This window comes from Mustela erminea, chromosome 9, assembly GCF_009829155.1.
Source record: "Mustela erminea isolate mMusErm1 chromosome 9, mMusErm1.Pri, whole genome shotgun sequence".
Taxonomy (NCBI): domain Eukaryota; kingdom Metazoa; phylum Chordata; class Mammalia; order Carnivora; family Mustelidae; genus Mustela; species Mustela erminea.
In genome coordinates, this window is record NC_045622.1 from 585,707 (window position 1) to 600,251 (window position 14,545).

Here is a 14,545-nt window from a genome sequence, read left to right on the forward strand (position 1 = left end):
TGGTGGCTGAGAAAGGGGAGCTGTGACCCATGCTGGTGGAGTCCCTAGAGGTGCCCTGGGACGAGGGGTCAGAGTGCGCAGGAGTGTCATCTGGAGCATGGGCTTGTGCTTCGGGTTCAGAACACGACTTTGGGGGTTCTGCCTCAGGCGGCCGAGGGGGCGGCTGGACCAGGAGAAGAGGCAGGTGTGGAGGCGGTGCCGGGCTGTGGCGGCCTCGGAGAGGGAGGTGTACAGAGCCGTCCCACGACTGCTCCGACTGCTTCATCGTCGTGGTGTGCTAGGCGCTTGGAATGGCAGCTTCCCGGTGGAAGGTCGTCCCAGGCGCTCGTACTGTGTCCTGGAGGTCCTGTCTTCCTGAATGAAGCATCTCTAGTGACAGCGAACACCACCAAAAGTGGTTCCATCTCTGTGCGTTGAACTTGTTTGCATCCCACTCACTGTTAGTAAATGTGGGGTCCTTCTGGCCAATTCGCTTGCACTGTGGACCGAGCTACCCGAGGAGGATGGCAGGAGGGGCTTCCCTGGGCCCCGCGAGCCGTGCGGGACCCTCCAGTTGCATGTGTCTGTGTCCTGACAAGATTGTGCCCCTGTCGCGGCAGGCCTTTGACAGTGGCATAGCAGCGGATCGGTCAGTTTCTGCAACAAAGGGAAGTGGACTGGAATGAGGGCTTCGGGTCCCGTGGGCCTTTGTGACTGTTTTGTTCCAGCAGGGCTCCTCAACGCCCCCCGGAAGGCTGGCTCAGACTGCCATTTGAGGAGTCAGGAACCCGGGCCAGTTATACGTAGGCAGCGCCCTTCCTGCCTGGTCTTGCGGTGGGCGATGGCTGAGAAGAAGCCTCGTGGCTCCGGGACCTGGCTGCCGGGTCTCCGTGGCCTCTGACCCAGACCGCGCGGCATCAGACCACACGGAGCCCCTGTGTGCCAGTGTCTCATTAGAGTGGAATGACAGCCACAGAGGTCGCCGGCGGGCCTGAGGGTTACATGAGTTGACGCACGTCACCTCCAGCCAGGGTCCAGGCCCCCGGAGGCGCTCAGGTATGTGGATCCACAGATGGGAAAAGTCTGGGCACTCCCTCGAATCATCAGTGGTGTTCCGTCCTGCCTCACGGTGGTGTTCCCTCACCCTGCGGCTTTCAGGTTGTGTCCTTCTGCTGACCGCTCCGGTGCCCACCCTGCCCTCCTGGAGCCCGGAATGGACTTAGCACTCAGCTACCACCCGCCCTCCTCACCGCTTTCAGTCTGCCTAAAAATAAGCGTTTCCTGGAGTAGAGTTTGCTCTGTGCTAGTTTTCTCGCTGAGAGCCAGTCTTGTAAGTCATGGAAGTAAATGGATCTTGGCAGACTTAGCTGAAGTGTGCTCTACGTGAAACCGAGTGTGTGTGACGCTTCAGATGTGCCGAGCACGCTGTGTGTCCTTCTCACTGAAGAGCCTTGACGTCCGCAGGAAGGCATTGTCCCCAAAATTACTGGGTGGGGGGCTCCCTGAGCCGTGGCCCCGAATGTGGTGTATTAACAGTGATGATGCTTGTTTGGGTCATGGCTTCCGAGAGGATGTTGCAGGACTCTGGTTTCCTGTCTGTGTCTCTGGAGATGCAGATTTTGTGAATTAGTGGTTTCTTTGGCGAGATGGAAAAGAATCAGGTATGTAGGTTTTCTTTTCTTCTCTGAACACATGCTTAATTCTGTCTTAGTAAGTTTTGCCGATACCTGTTTTCTTTATAAATTAGTACCCTTCCCACTTATTTTAGTTGCACCAAGTAAAAACCAACCATGATTATTTTTTCTGTATTTATAGGTCCTCTTCCTGATGGATGGGAGCAAGCCATGACTCAGGATGGAGAGATATACTATATAAACCATAAGAACAAGACCACCTCTTGGCTAGACCCAAGGCTTGATCCTCGTTTTGGTAAAGGTTCATTTCAAAACCTTTTTAGACATTTTTTGATAACGCGCACATGTGTGTGTGTGTGTGTGTGTGTGTGAGAGAGAGAGAGAGAGAGAGACAGACAGACAGACAGACACCTTGGGAAGGTACACGGAAATAAAACTGCATTGCTTTACAGTATTAAAGACATGACTGCTCACCCAGTTTCTCCAGGACTCTTTTTTTTTTTTTTTTTTTTTTAATTTCTTTTTAGCGTGACAGTATTCATTGTTTTTGCACCACACCCAGTGCTCCATGCAATCCGTGCCCTCTCTAATACCCAGGACTCTTTTTATACCTTTCCCTCTGCCCTTGAGGGAGAAATGCAGATGTAAATGAGCTTTGTAGCTTGGACCCCTCGGGGTCGGGTTGGGGAAACGTTGTGGCGGCGTACTGACCAGAGTCGCTGTTCCTTTCACATTTTTGGGAGACCTCTGATCTTGCTTAAAGAGGTCTTTCTTGCTGCACTAGTCATCAGGCTGTCAGCTGCTGGGAAACCTGGGGCACCAGCTTTGGTCCATGCCCCTGTGTCTGCTTTTGCTCGACTTGAGAGGGCGGTCAGCCTGAGCCCGTTTCGTGCTAGGCGCTGCTATGTTTACTGCCTCCGCTGGGAAGGGGGTGTCACATCTCTCCCTTCTCTCCTCACTCTGCCTTGCCTTTTTTTATAGTTTGTTTTTTTTAAAGGAAAGGTCCTTAGTTGTTTTTTTTTTTTTAGGAAACAAAAAGCAAAAGCAAAGCACTTTCCCCTCCAAATTACATGACTTACTCAGCATTTGCACAAGCGAATACTCTCCACAAAAGTACACGTCTTGATCATCATACACAAGCTCCGTGTGCCTTTTTATCCACATTTTTTCACTCTTCTCAGTTTCTTCAGTTGGGTTTCTGAGATATTCTTCCAGAGCCATGGAAAAATGAGTCTAGAAAGGAGCAAAGCATTGTGGTTTTGAAGTTTTCGTCTTTGGCCTGGATGCAGCTAAACGAAAACAGTGTGCACGTCACTGAGTGGGTCAGACGGGCGGGGGAGGCTGTGAAGCCCTACAGGGGTCGGCCTCACAGCCGCTGCGGGGCCCTGACGGGAACGAGGATTTAACTCTGCGAATGCCTTCCAAACCCAGAAGAGGAAGGAGAACTCTGCCTGCCCGCAGCTGAGTGAAATAGCGTCCCCGTCAGAAGCGCTGTGGACAGTTGTGCCACATTTATGTCGGCTCTGTCAGCCACAGCCTGTGGCTTGGCCTGAGCTGCCGGAGCTGCCCTGGATGGACGGAACCTTCTGTGTGGGGTGTCAGGGCGGAGACCATCATCCTGACAGATGTCCCGTGTGGTTTCAGCGCTAGCCTTGGGAGCTTGCAGATCTGTTTGGGTGTTAAAAAGTAACGTGGTATGTTAATAATTTGCAGCTTTGGGTTTTATTTAATACTTGAATAAGCCCTCGTGGTTGGAATAGGAAAGCAAGTAAGGTACAGGATTTAATCCGTGCTGCCGTTTGTACGGACTGGAACGACAAACACCGTGTTGCCTTGAATCATCGTTAATGAAGTGGATCAGCTTGTCCACATTTTGGAAATTTTTTAAAATGGTCTGTAGTTTTTTTTTTTCCCCCCTACATGAGGTTATGAAAGATGATGATTAACTCTTAGCTTCCTGCAGAAGTCAGGAATTAGAACAGAGTTGTTTTGTTTTCTTGTGTAAGTACTTTCAGGTTAGAAAGTGAAGTAAAACAGCTCGGCTGTGGTCCTCAGTAGACCCATTCTTCATATCACCCAGCGTGGTCTTTTGTTTCAAATGAGAGAAAGTACTAGAAGAATTCTCCCACACTGCCTTGAGCACATACGTACATGCAAACATTACAATTAGGTATGCCAAAACAAAGTTCCATAAAATTCTCTTACTGCCTTTCGTCTCCTGTTTTGGGCCCACTGTGTGTGTGTTCCAGACAGACTTGAGAACAGGCCAGAGCTTTTTAGTTTGTGGCCCGACGTTTAATCTGTTCCAGACCTTTTTAGTCCGAGAGCTCAAGTGTGCCTGGGCCGGAGCAGGGAAGGGGAGCCACGTGGGCTTCTGTCTGGAGTGACAGCAAATAGAGACGAGCTGCTCGCCGATGCGTTTGAGGGAGCTTTCCTTGAAGTCCCAAATCCTGTAGTGGATTGTGTTTGATCTCTGCCAACTCTAAACTGTCCTTTGTAGGACCCTCTGAGCCGTGCAGACACAAACGAACGGTAGATTCTTTTCATGGTGGTGAGCTTTGCTCCCCTGTATTTCCCAAATTTGTATAAAAGCGTTTACCCATGTTTAGCTTAGGTCACACTGATGGATGTCTTTTGACATTTTGAAATGGAAGATAGAGCTGTGTGTAAGCTCGACGTTTTCATTCTCCTCCTCCAGGTAGCTTCTCCCATTTCTTGATCAGAGGCTTTAGGTTAGTTATATATATTTAGAATAGTTTATCCATCCTTCATATCCTGCAGAAAGCTGGTAAATTAGCCGTATAATTCAGGAAATTAAAGAGTAATTTGTTGTGGGTTGGTTTTCTTTTATCTGATTTTCTTCTTTAGCATTTTAAAAACTATATATTTTTGACACTTATTTTAGTTTAGAGAGTCCTTTAGTAATTTGTATGAAATCATGAAGTGTGACATCCATTGGCAGTAAGGGCTCCCTGGTATTTATTGGCTTTGAGAAAGGAGGGCTTTTGTTTGTTTTTAAAGGAATCCTTTTAGGGATGTTTTGATCCTGGATTAAATGAAAATTGGTGCTTGAGTGTTATGTAGGCCATTGAATTCATATGAACAACCATTTTTTCCTGCATACTTTTTATCGTAAATATAAAGAGTCTGAAGTTTTAAATGTTTCCTTGTATGTTGTAGAAATACCGTTTTATGTAATAGTCCTAGGAATAATTTCTGGTAAAAGCCCTAATGAAAACACCTCAAAAAAATAATTTCTGTTCTTCAGAACGAAGAATCTCCAAAATGGTAATCATGATTGAATTCCTTGGTTATGTGCTCTTACTGTCCTCACTGCCCTGGGGAAGGACATACAAATATTGTTTAGCAGTTGTTTCTGGAGATCAGTGCTGGTGCCACTGAGAAAATAAACGGAAAATCATGTTTGGTGTACATGAAATATTGGGACCAGAGATTTGGGTTAAAAAGTACATCTTTTGAGTCTTAAAGAATTTAATGGACAATCTAGTGTGGCCAAAACACAATGTCCTTTAATTGCTAGGGCTGTGTGCGTAGAAGCTCTGTGTGTGGAGGTGGCATTAAAGCCCAGCATTGCCCCAGACTTGATGTGTGTGCGTGACAGAGAAGATTCCTAAGATAATAACACATAAGATTAAAAGAACAAAAAATACATAATTTATTAAGTCTCCAAACCAGAAGTTGTTCACTTTTCTCAGAGTTAAATGTTTTGATTCAAAACCTAAAGGTCTTTACAAATTTTACTATTTGTTAACCTTTTCCTTCTAACACCAAATATTCTTGATAGCTGTTCTGAGTGAAGTGATGTTTTACTCTTGATGAAGAGTAAAACAACCATTTTTTCCTGCATACTTTTTATCGTAAATATAAAGAGTCTGAAGTTTTAAATGTTTCCTTGTATGTTGTAGAAATACCGTTTTATGTAATAGTCCCAGTACCAACTTAGTTCCTAAGCCTGTTCTGGTAGAGCTGGGAAGACACGCCAAAGGCCGTGAGCTCTACTGGCAGAGTCTTGGACGGAGCGTCAGTATCTAATTATTGGAATTTTATTGACATGAGTCTCTTGGTAATCATACATTCAAAAAATCGGTATTTTTTTCTTATCCTGTTTTTAATCCTTCCTCCTCATCCTAAATTGAAAGTATTTGGTTGTGGACTCTATTACTAACTACTTAGGATAGACAGGAAACGGTAGTTCATTGCGTTGTAGGTAAGAAGAGCCGTGGCTAATGACAAATTTTTAACAGATAAATCTCACAAAATTAGGCTCTGGAAAGACCTTGTAATTCCTCTAACCAACATTTTTCAAATGGAGCTGGGTGGTGAGAAGTATTACAACACTGGGGGACATTGACACCCATGGCCCTTGCCCCCAGAATGCCACACAGCCACTCAGCCACCGTGGACTCCCCACACCAGCAACGGACGTGGTGTTGAAACCAGAAATGCTGGGGCGGTGGGAGGAGTGCCCCACACCGGGCTTCATCTCAGATCCAGGGAAAGTATGATCCATCCGAGGTCACAGAGTTAAGTGACAGAACTAGAACCTGAACTCTTTCTTTTCACACCTAGGATTTTTTGGAAGTTTAGATTGCGTGCAGTTGGATCTTATAGGAACACCCCTAATTCATTCAGCACCGATACCTGGAGGTTTCCGAGGGAAGATGACTGAGGGTAGCACAGTCACTTGAATTATGTAGGGCCTCCCCTTGAAGATAGTTGCCGAAGGGAATGGTTTCCGTGGCAGAAGAGAAATCAGGACGTCTCTGAGTGGCGCAGACTGTGAAGTGGTCTACGTGAGTTCTCGTGCCTCGTCTCTCGTGTTCTTGAGAGAGTGTCCTCCAGCCTCAGTTTTGACCTTGCCCTAGACTACAGTGTAGCGGCTCGTTCTATTGAAGGAGAGTTCCAGCGGCCAGAAAGTAACGTGTCCCTTTATTGCCTACACTTCCTTTCAGATTTGTGGCCGTAGTTCAGTCCCAGAAGCGTTCTTCTGGAGCGAGCACTCGGCGTTCTGGGATCTGAACCAGTCCGCTCCCCTGCTCTGGGGATGCCCTGCGTTTCACTAGCGTCTCTGTAATGCCCCGAGCAGGGAGTTCTGTGTGCGATCCCCGCAGAGGAAGCCCGGCGCACGGCTCTGCGTGCACCCGGCATTTTACATGCCTTCCAAAACTCCGGTTTTCAAGTCTGCGAAATGACCTGGTGTCCTCTCTCCTGTGCCGTACATACCGCGTGACGCGCTGGGTTCAAGTGCAGTGCGGCAGAGAGGATTTTACTGCTCAACGCGGAACCCAGAGACCTGAGTTTTTTCCTGAATCACAGTCTAACCAGCTCATTCAGAAGAACACCTGACTGCTCTTGATTTAATTAAATGACACTGGAGGCTTTTTGGAGGATGATTTCTAGTCTTAATTAATTTGATGCAGTGTACTGGATTATGGACCAGTAGCTGCTCTACCCCCGGCTACCGGGTTTGAGCACACCGGGACTGGGGAACTTTTTGTTGAGTCATTTGGGGTCAGCTTTTGGTCCTCTGGGCACATTAGGGAATGACTTGTGAGGAGACAGAAATCTTTCAACCTTTAAAGATAAGACTTTGTCCTCACTCAGTCTCTTGGAAGCAGGTAGGAGTTTAAAAAAACCTCCCATGAGCAGGATTTGGCTTTATTGCCTTAAAGATGGTGCATTTTGGCATGCTTTGTTTCCCAAGTGTAGCTTTCCGGTGGAGCTGCCCCAATAGAGAGCAAAGGCCTGCTGGGGGCTGGGTGAGCCACGGCCCCGGCGGGCGTCGCAGTGTGAGGTGGGCACTAGGGAAGTGACCATTTTATTGCCTCAGATTATGGAATACCACACTCGCTTCAGTCCTGGCGGTCTGTGTGTCTGTTCGTGCCTGTGTGGTTTCTGTCTTGTTTTCAGTGTTCCTTCAGGAGGACGGAGCCAAGAGAGTCTGTCGGTCACGGTCAGCAGTTTGCCCTGCGCCTGAGCAGGGCGGGCCTGGTAGGCCCTTCGTGGCTGCTGCTGGCTCAGCAGGGCCAGGAATTACAAAGTGAAGTTTTTTTTTTTTTTTAACGGAAGTTAGTCATATTTAAAGCTTAAGATCACCAAAGTCACTGAACAGTAATTTAAATTAATGGTTTATTTATGGTACTATAAAGGCCCTAACATCAAACACCAAAACAAAACAAAAAACAACAACAAAAACCTTAATTAGCTTTTAAAAGAACAACTGCTTGGAGCTGTGTTTTACCAGCTCTGCGTCCATAGCAAGTCCCCTGTAAGACCTGCGGGTGGAGAAAGCCGGCGTGGGCACCACGTCTGTGTCCCCGCAGAGACTCCGCCGCAAGAAGCGGGTTGTAGACTTGCCAAGGGAAAAGGCAGATGGGCTTCTGTAGAAATAAGAGCGACTTCGGAGGAGAGCGGCCCCTCTTCTTGGTTTGGTTTTACCCTTGCTCGGTTCTGCCGCTCTAGCTGCTGAGGTCATTTTATAGCTCCTGCTGGACTTGCTTCAACTTGGAGAGTGTCCTGTGAGTTGCGCACGGCCTCGTGCTGAGCAGGGATAGGAGCTGGTTCAGTAATGGATCTTCCGACCTGCGCCCGAGTGCCAGTTCTGGGCCGAGCATAACGGGGGCCACCGGGGAGGGGCTGTGGGCTGCTCCATAAGTAAGTCACCACCAGACGTGTGAGGTCCAGTGAGGGATGGAGGACTCGTGAGGCGCCCCGGAAGGGAGTGACGTGGGATGGAGTATGCCCGGTTGGGGGCAGTGGGGGAGAAAGGAGCGTGACTGGCTGGGGGGGGAAGGGCTGTTCCAAAGAGGGACACTGAGGCACGAGAAGAGCCCCATCAAGCTCTAGACTAGAAGGTCCAAGTTTGTGCTTGTCAGCCAAGACTCAAAAATGGACCTCAACTATAAATTCCCCTAGAAAAAGAGCCTTTATAGTAATAAGGTACATATGATTGGAAATAGAGTTATTAATGGCAGTATTTATTCAATAATTTAATGACTTCATGATGCCAGGTGTATTTTAAAATGTAATTCCCCTTCCCTTCTAACCAGTAGTCTCATTATCTGGACTTTCTTTCCAAACTAGGCTTCAGACTTCTTTTCCATAGTAAAGGGAAGACGTGGCTGTGCTCTGGGGACAGAGAGAACTGAATGAATGCTCGTTAGAACACTTTCTCCCTTTTCTTCTCAGCTCAGTTAGCAGTGCCTGTGTCGTGCCCCAAACTGCGCAAAGACGTGATAAGGGGAGCATGTGCTATTGGGTTTTTGTAAGTTCCATCCACAATTGTAGTTTGAAAAATACTATTTTAGTAAATGTTCATGCCAGTCTTTTGATAGATGTTTGAAAGAAGTTGAATGGACCTAAGTAATGATGTTTGTTGTCGGTATTTTTTTTTTTTTTAACAGTTTAAGGATTTAAAAACTAGAGCCCAGTTTTGGGTGTGGATGGGTTGGGTTGGTACTTGGGAAAGGAGAGAAGTGCAAAATGTGGGAAGGGGGCGTTTCTGTGCCTGGAACAAGAGCTAGAGCAGGGGCTTCAAGGAGACCCACTGTTGCGACCTGACACAGTCAGACCATGGCGCTGTCCCTCGTGACACCCCGTCAGATGGCTAAAATCAAGGGCAGAGCGTCAGTGTTCACCAGAGTGTGCCAGAATTGGAACCCTCATATGGTCGAGGCAGCCACTTTGGAAAGCAGTTTGGCAGATGCTCAGAAGGTTAAATACACAGTCCGCTCGGGACCCGGCAGCTCCTTACTGGGCATGCTTGTAGGGGATGCCGAGACCGTGCATCCACACGGAAAGCTGCACGTGAGTTTTCACAGCAGCTCTGCTCACGATTGTCCTTGCCCGTCGATGTGTGACTAGACCAGCAAGGCACGCTGTACCTGTGTCACGACATGATAATCGGCAACAAAAAAGGAAGGAATTGTCAGTAAACGCTAAACGTGGTTCAATCTTGAACATACACTAAGTGACACAGGCCCGTCGCAAAAGGCCACATGTTGTTTTATTCTGCGTATGTGTTCTGTCCGGGCTGGGCTTGTCGGTAGGCCTGAAGATAGATGCCTGGCCTCCAGGGGTGCGGGACAGGCGCGCTGCAGAGGGTACAGGGTTTCTTTGGGGGATGAACAGGTACTGAAGTTGGTGATGGCTGCGCAATTCTGCGAATCCGTGAGAAGTGTTAAAAGGGTGAAATATCTCAGTAGAGCTTCCTGTTTTCTGAAAGGTTGTAGACCCGAGAATGGCATGTCCCCCCAGCTGAGCCAGCCAGGCTCCCCAGGAAAACTTACTTTTAAGAAAGTCCTTCCTGGTCTGCCACTGTTGTTTAGGTCCAGAGCTCAGTGGAGTGATGGGAAACTCTTTAGTGTATTGCTGGTAAAGGATTCCGAGGAGGGGACACGGGGCTGGCCCCGAAGGTGGACCGCGCAGCTTGGGCTCGGGCGAGGAGTCCAAGCCCCACCTGAAAATAAAATCTTTTAAAAAAGAAAGAAAAGGGGCGCCTGGGTGTCTCAGTGGGTTAAGGCTCTGCCTTTGGCTCAGGTTATGATTTCAGGGTCCTGGGATCGAGCCCTGCATCGGGCTCTCTGCTCAGCAGGGAGCCTGCTTCCCACCCATCCCCCCTCCTGCCTCTGCCTACTTGTGATCTCTCTGTCAAATAAATAAATCTTAAAAAAAAAAGGATAGATTCAGTCATTAGATTAGGACTCTGGTTTTTTGCACCTTTTATAAGAGGCAGATTCTGTGTGAATTGAACAGTAATTGTCACTGAAAAAACCCATTTTCTATTTAAATGCATAATTTATTGTGCCAATTAGTAGCCATTTTTTGTAGATGTGGATTCAGCCTCCCACGTTGTGTAGTGAACACTGAGCTGGTAGTGGGTGTTTTGTGTTTTGCTTTTTAGTTTTCAGATTGACGACCTGTTTGTGTTTTTAAAATATTCATTTTTTAAAATAGATTTACTATTTTATAGTCTTGAGCATCCCTGAAGGTATGTGCAAAACCCAAGATTTGTTTCGGAATGTTAGGGGCAGGCTAACAGGGCGGCGTGCAGGGTTGAGTGAAGACGTGCCTTCTCGGGCTGTGGGGGACTCGGTGCAAGTTAGCAGGAGTCTCGTTTCAATTCCTGCTTGATGAGGTTACTAGGTTTTAATTTATTATCACCAGGTTTATGGTGATTACCGCATGTGGAATACTTTGTAATATTCCAAGGTTGAAGTTTTATTACAAAACTGAAAACCTTCAGAAGCTTGAAAATGCAGGTGTTGAGAAGGAGGTCTGGGACCAGACGCATCCGTGGGGATGACCTGTTCTGTGGAGACAGGGGGCTCTTTTCAGTAATTGTTGAGTCTTAAGTTTGCTACTGTAATGCTGATTTGTTCAGTAACACTTGATTTTGTTCAGTAACACTTGAAAGTTACTGTTTCACAGTCCAAGCAGCACAGATTGAATTTAAAAATAATAGCTCTTAAAAAAATTCTGTCATGTTTTAAGGATGATTGTTTTCTCTTTATCTTCTGGAAATGTTATTAAAACTGGAGAAGTTGATCATGGAAGGACTGGGTACTGCTGGTCTCTCCTTTTCTAGTTGCCCTGCCCCCTTTCCCTGGGAAAACAAAGCCTGTTTTGTTTCTCGCCTGCTTGTGAGGTCTCTGCTGTGCCCCATGTGGGCGCACTGCTCCGTGCTTTGTTGAAAGGCTTGAGATACTCAAGGTGAAGCTCGGGACACTTCCAGAGAGGAGTCTGCCCCAGCTCCAGGGGATGAACAAGCTTGTGTGAGGGGTGATTTACATGCGCTCTTTCTTTTCTTTTTTTTTTTTTTTTTTAAGATTTTATTTATTTATCAGAGAGAGAAGGGGAGAGAGTGAGCACAGGCAGACAGATTGGCAGGCAGAGGCAGAGGGAGAAGCAGGCTCCCTGCCGAGCAAGGAGCCTGATGTGGGACTCGATCCCAGGACGCTGGGATCATGACCTGAGCCGAAGGCAGCCGCTTAACCAACTGAGCCACCCAGGCGTCCCTACATGCGCTCTTGAGGGGAGAGCACCGCACGCTGGTATCCTTGGGAACCGTGGCCACAGACAACCCCAAGTGCTCGAGTGGTCGGGCTGTTTCTGCTGCAGACGTGGTACAGACTTCTGTTGAATTTTGCAGAGCTGTTCTCCCATCCCTTGCTCTCCTGTTTCTCCCTTTCTGTGGTTTTGAGTAGTTACACAAGCTTAGTTCTAAAAAAGACCGTTCCAACCAGTTTAGGATGCCTTTAGCAGTGGTCACTGTCAGTAATCATGACTCCTTATGGTGTTCAGTTCTGGGAAATGGGCGGAAAGCAGAGGATATTTACGTCTTTATTTCCACGCAGTTACGTTGTTGTCTAGTTAGTTTTCCCAAGGACTACATATTTATATTAACCTTTAAATGTTCTGTAACTGAGTAAAGATCCAGTGTGGAAAGCTCAAAAGTTTTCCGGATGTTTCTTAGAGATGAAGTATGGACCACTGTACAGTTACAGAGTCTGTTTTGCAGTTAATCAAGTTGCATGTTCCAGCACTCCTCAACTCACTAATGGGCTGTTTCCTAGCAGTTTCTTTTTAACATTGATTTACGTAATTGCTTAGAACTGGAAACATTCTCCCCAGTAGCTGTTTGTTCTAGGGTGCAGTTTATGGGGTGTGCACTGCGTGTGATGGCGCCTTAGATGAGCTCCCAGCTCATGTCATTGAAGCAGACGTTCACAGTGGATGAGACAAGTCCGTGGGGAAGACACCAGGCCTTGCGCTGGACCGCCAGGAACGGGCTTCCACAGAGGAGGAGGATGCCTTGGAGGCTGACGTGAGGCTTAATCTCCACTACCCGTTTTGTTCCAATTTGGTTTTATTGGAAAAATATGCATATCTCTGTGAATCACAGCATGCCTAGAAACACAAGTGGCTGGAAAAGTGGGAGACGGCAGAGCGCAGAATGGTTATCTGTAGCAGGAAGGGTCTTAAAGCTTAGAAAGAATTGGTCTGGAGCAGGAGCAGGTGCCCTCTGTGGCTCACCCCCTTTTCTCCAGGCTGTTATCTCCACAGCGTCTGTCGAAGGGACGTGGGGGCACGCCCAGAGTAGCCGGAGAAGCCGAGTACGGGACGAGTTACTGGGTTGTGTCGGATTCTGGTCGTGGTCGCTTTGACGGTGAAGACCACAACAATACGTGTCAGTTGTGCACCTCGTGTCGGCGGCGAGCGGGTGTGCGCAGTTGCACGAATGAGGCTGTTGATGGGTGCCTGGCAAATCTTAGTTCTTAAAATTTTTGGCTTTTTCCTATGCATTTCCCTACAAAATACACTACAAACTATGATTATGGAATGTAAAGCCATTTATTCTTTGTAAAGAGCAATCATAAATATTTTCATGGGGCCTTCTGAGAGACTAATAAGGCTTTCCAACAATACGGGACAGCAAATCCTGTTTTGACGTCCCTTCTCTGCTCTGCCAGACAAAATACTAAAAGCAGATAACCAAAAAGACATAACTGGGGTCATAGTTTAAAAAAAAAATCTCTGTGGGTCAGAAAATAAAATCCACATACTGTACAGTGAGCAAGGGCAGGCAGGACCAGGGGCCGACCAGGGTTAGGGACCTCCGCTCCCGAGGATGTCAGGACTCCAAAGTGGTAGGAACAGGGGAGATTAGACTGAAACAGGCCCTGGTGCCAAAGCAAGGATTCAACCCTGTGTCGAGTCGCAAATTTCAGGAATTGATGCACAGAACTTGTTCTTTAACCACAGTGCAGTTAAATTAGATCCCAATAAAATAGTTAGCTTTGAAAAACTGTGGTTTGCCTTCTTGAGTACTACTAGCACATATCATTAATGTTGTGATTAAAACTGTGGTTTGTGGTATGGCATTAATGAACAGAATGGAAAATCCAGGACCACAGAATCTAGACGTTTAGTCTGTGATAAAGGTGTTTCTGGGGGAAGGATATACTTCACATGCATGTGTTGAGACTAATAGGTACAAAAAAATAAAATTTGATTCATTCACATCACATTCCAGGATAAATTCCAAATGGTCTGGATTGAATTGCCAAACAAGTATATAAAAAGGAAGCATATAGTTTTTGAATTAAAAAGTTGATGAATTCCTTTGCCATCTGGGCATGGGGAAAACTAGCTCAGATTTCAAAAAGATTGATAAATTTGCTTAAAAAAGAAACTTGTGGGGAGAAAAAAAGGCAAACTAAAGAAACAGATGGAAAACAGGGAAATTATTTGTGGCGTATGTACTGCCATAGTAGTCTATCCCTAGGCTGTGGCGACAGTCTTTAGTAGAGTATGTAAAGACTAATAACCCCGTTGGACAAGATAGGAAAACAATTGATGTTGAAAAAACACATGGCCCTTAAATTTGGGTAATTGCTCAAACTTTGGTGATAAAAACTAGCAAAGTGAAATCACACGAGCCATTTCTCATCTTTCAGATTGGCAAAAGTCCAAAAGTTCGGCAAGGATTTGAGAGGAAAGCAAGATTCCCTTAACGCATTACTGGGACGGTGCAATGAAGTGTGCCCCGTGGTGTGAGAGGCAGGAAGGGAGGGCTTTGCTGAGAGCGCTTGTTTTCAGCCACTAACTTAACAGCTGTCCCCGCTGGGACTCTGCCCCGGCTAGCCGAAGAACAAAGTGAGGTGTGTATGAACTGACTCTGACGTAGTGAACACCTGACGGGAAATTGGTTGAATGGAACCCTAATTAGCTATTTTATAAAGGAAATGAGAGAAAACCTGGATATTGTGCTTTGGAGTGGTCCCGAGGGGATGTCCGTGGGTGCGAAAAGGGGCCTGGAGTAGAGCCGTCCAGCGCGGGTGCCACCGCAGGCCCCAGAAGTGTGCATGTCTTTGCTTGGACTTTTAGAACGCCCGGAGCACTGGTGACTG

At 47.0% G+C, this 14,545-nt stretch overlaps 1 protein-coding gene across 4 annotated transcripts in view; it reads left to right on the top strand.

Moving 5' to 3' along the window:
* YAP1 (Yes1 associated transcriptional regulator) overlaps positions 1-14,545 on the top strand; it is a 109,799-nt gene that overhangs the window by 72,684 nt on the left and 22,570 nt on the right. For 2 of the 4 annotated variants that reach the window (XM_032360536.1, XM_032360534.1), the window contains exon 4: positions 1,795-1,914. In XM_032360536.1, coding sequence (XP_032216427.1) covers positions 1,795-1,914 — 120 coding nt within the window. The remainder of the gene's footprint in view (positions 1-1,794; positions 1,915-14,545) is intronic. The other 2 variants (XM_032360537.1, XM_032360535.1) reach the window with 1 other exon arrangement.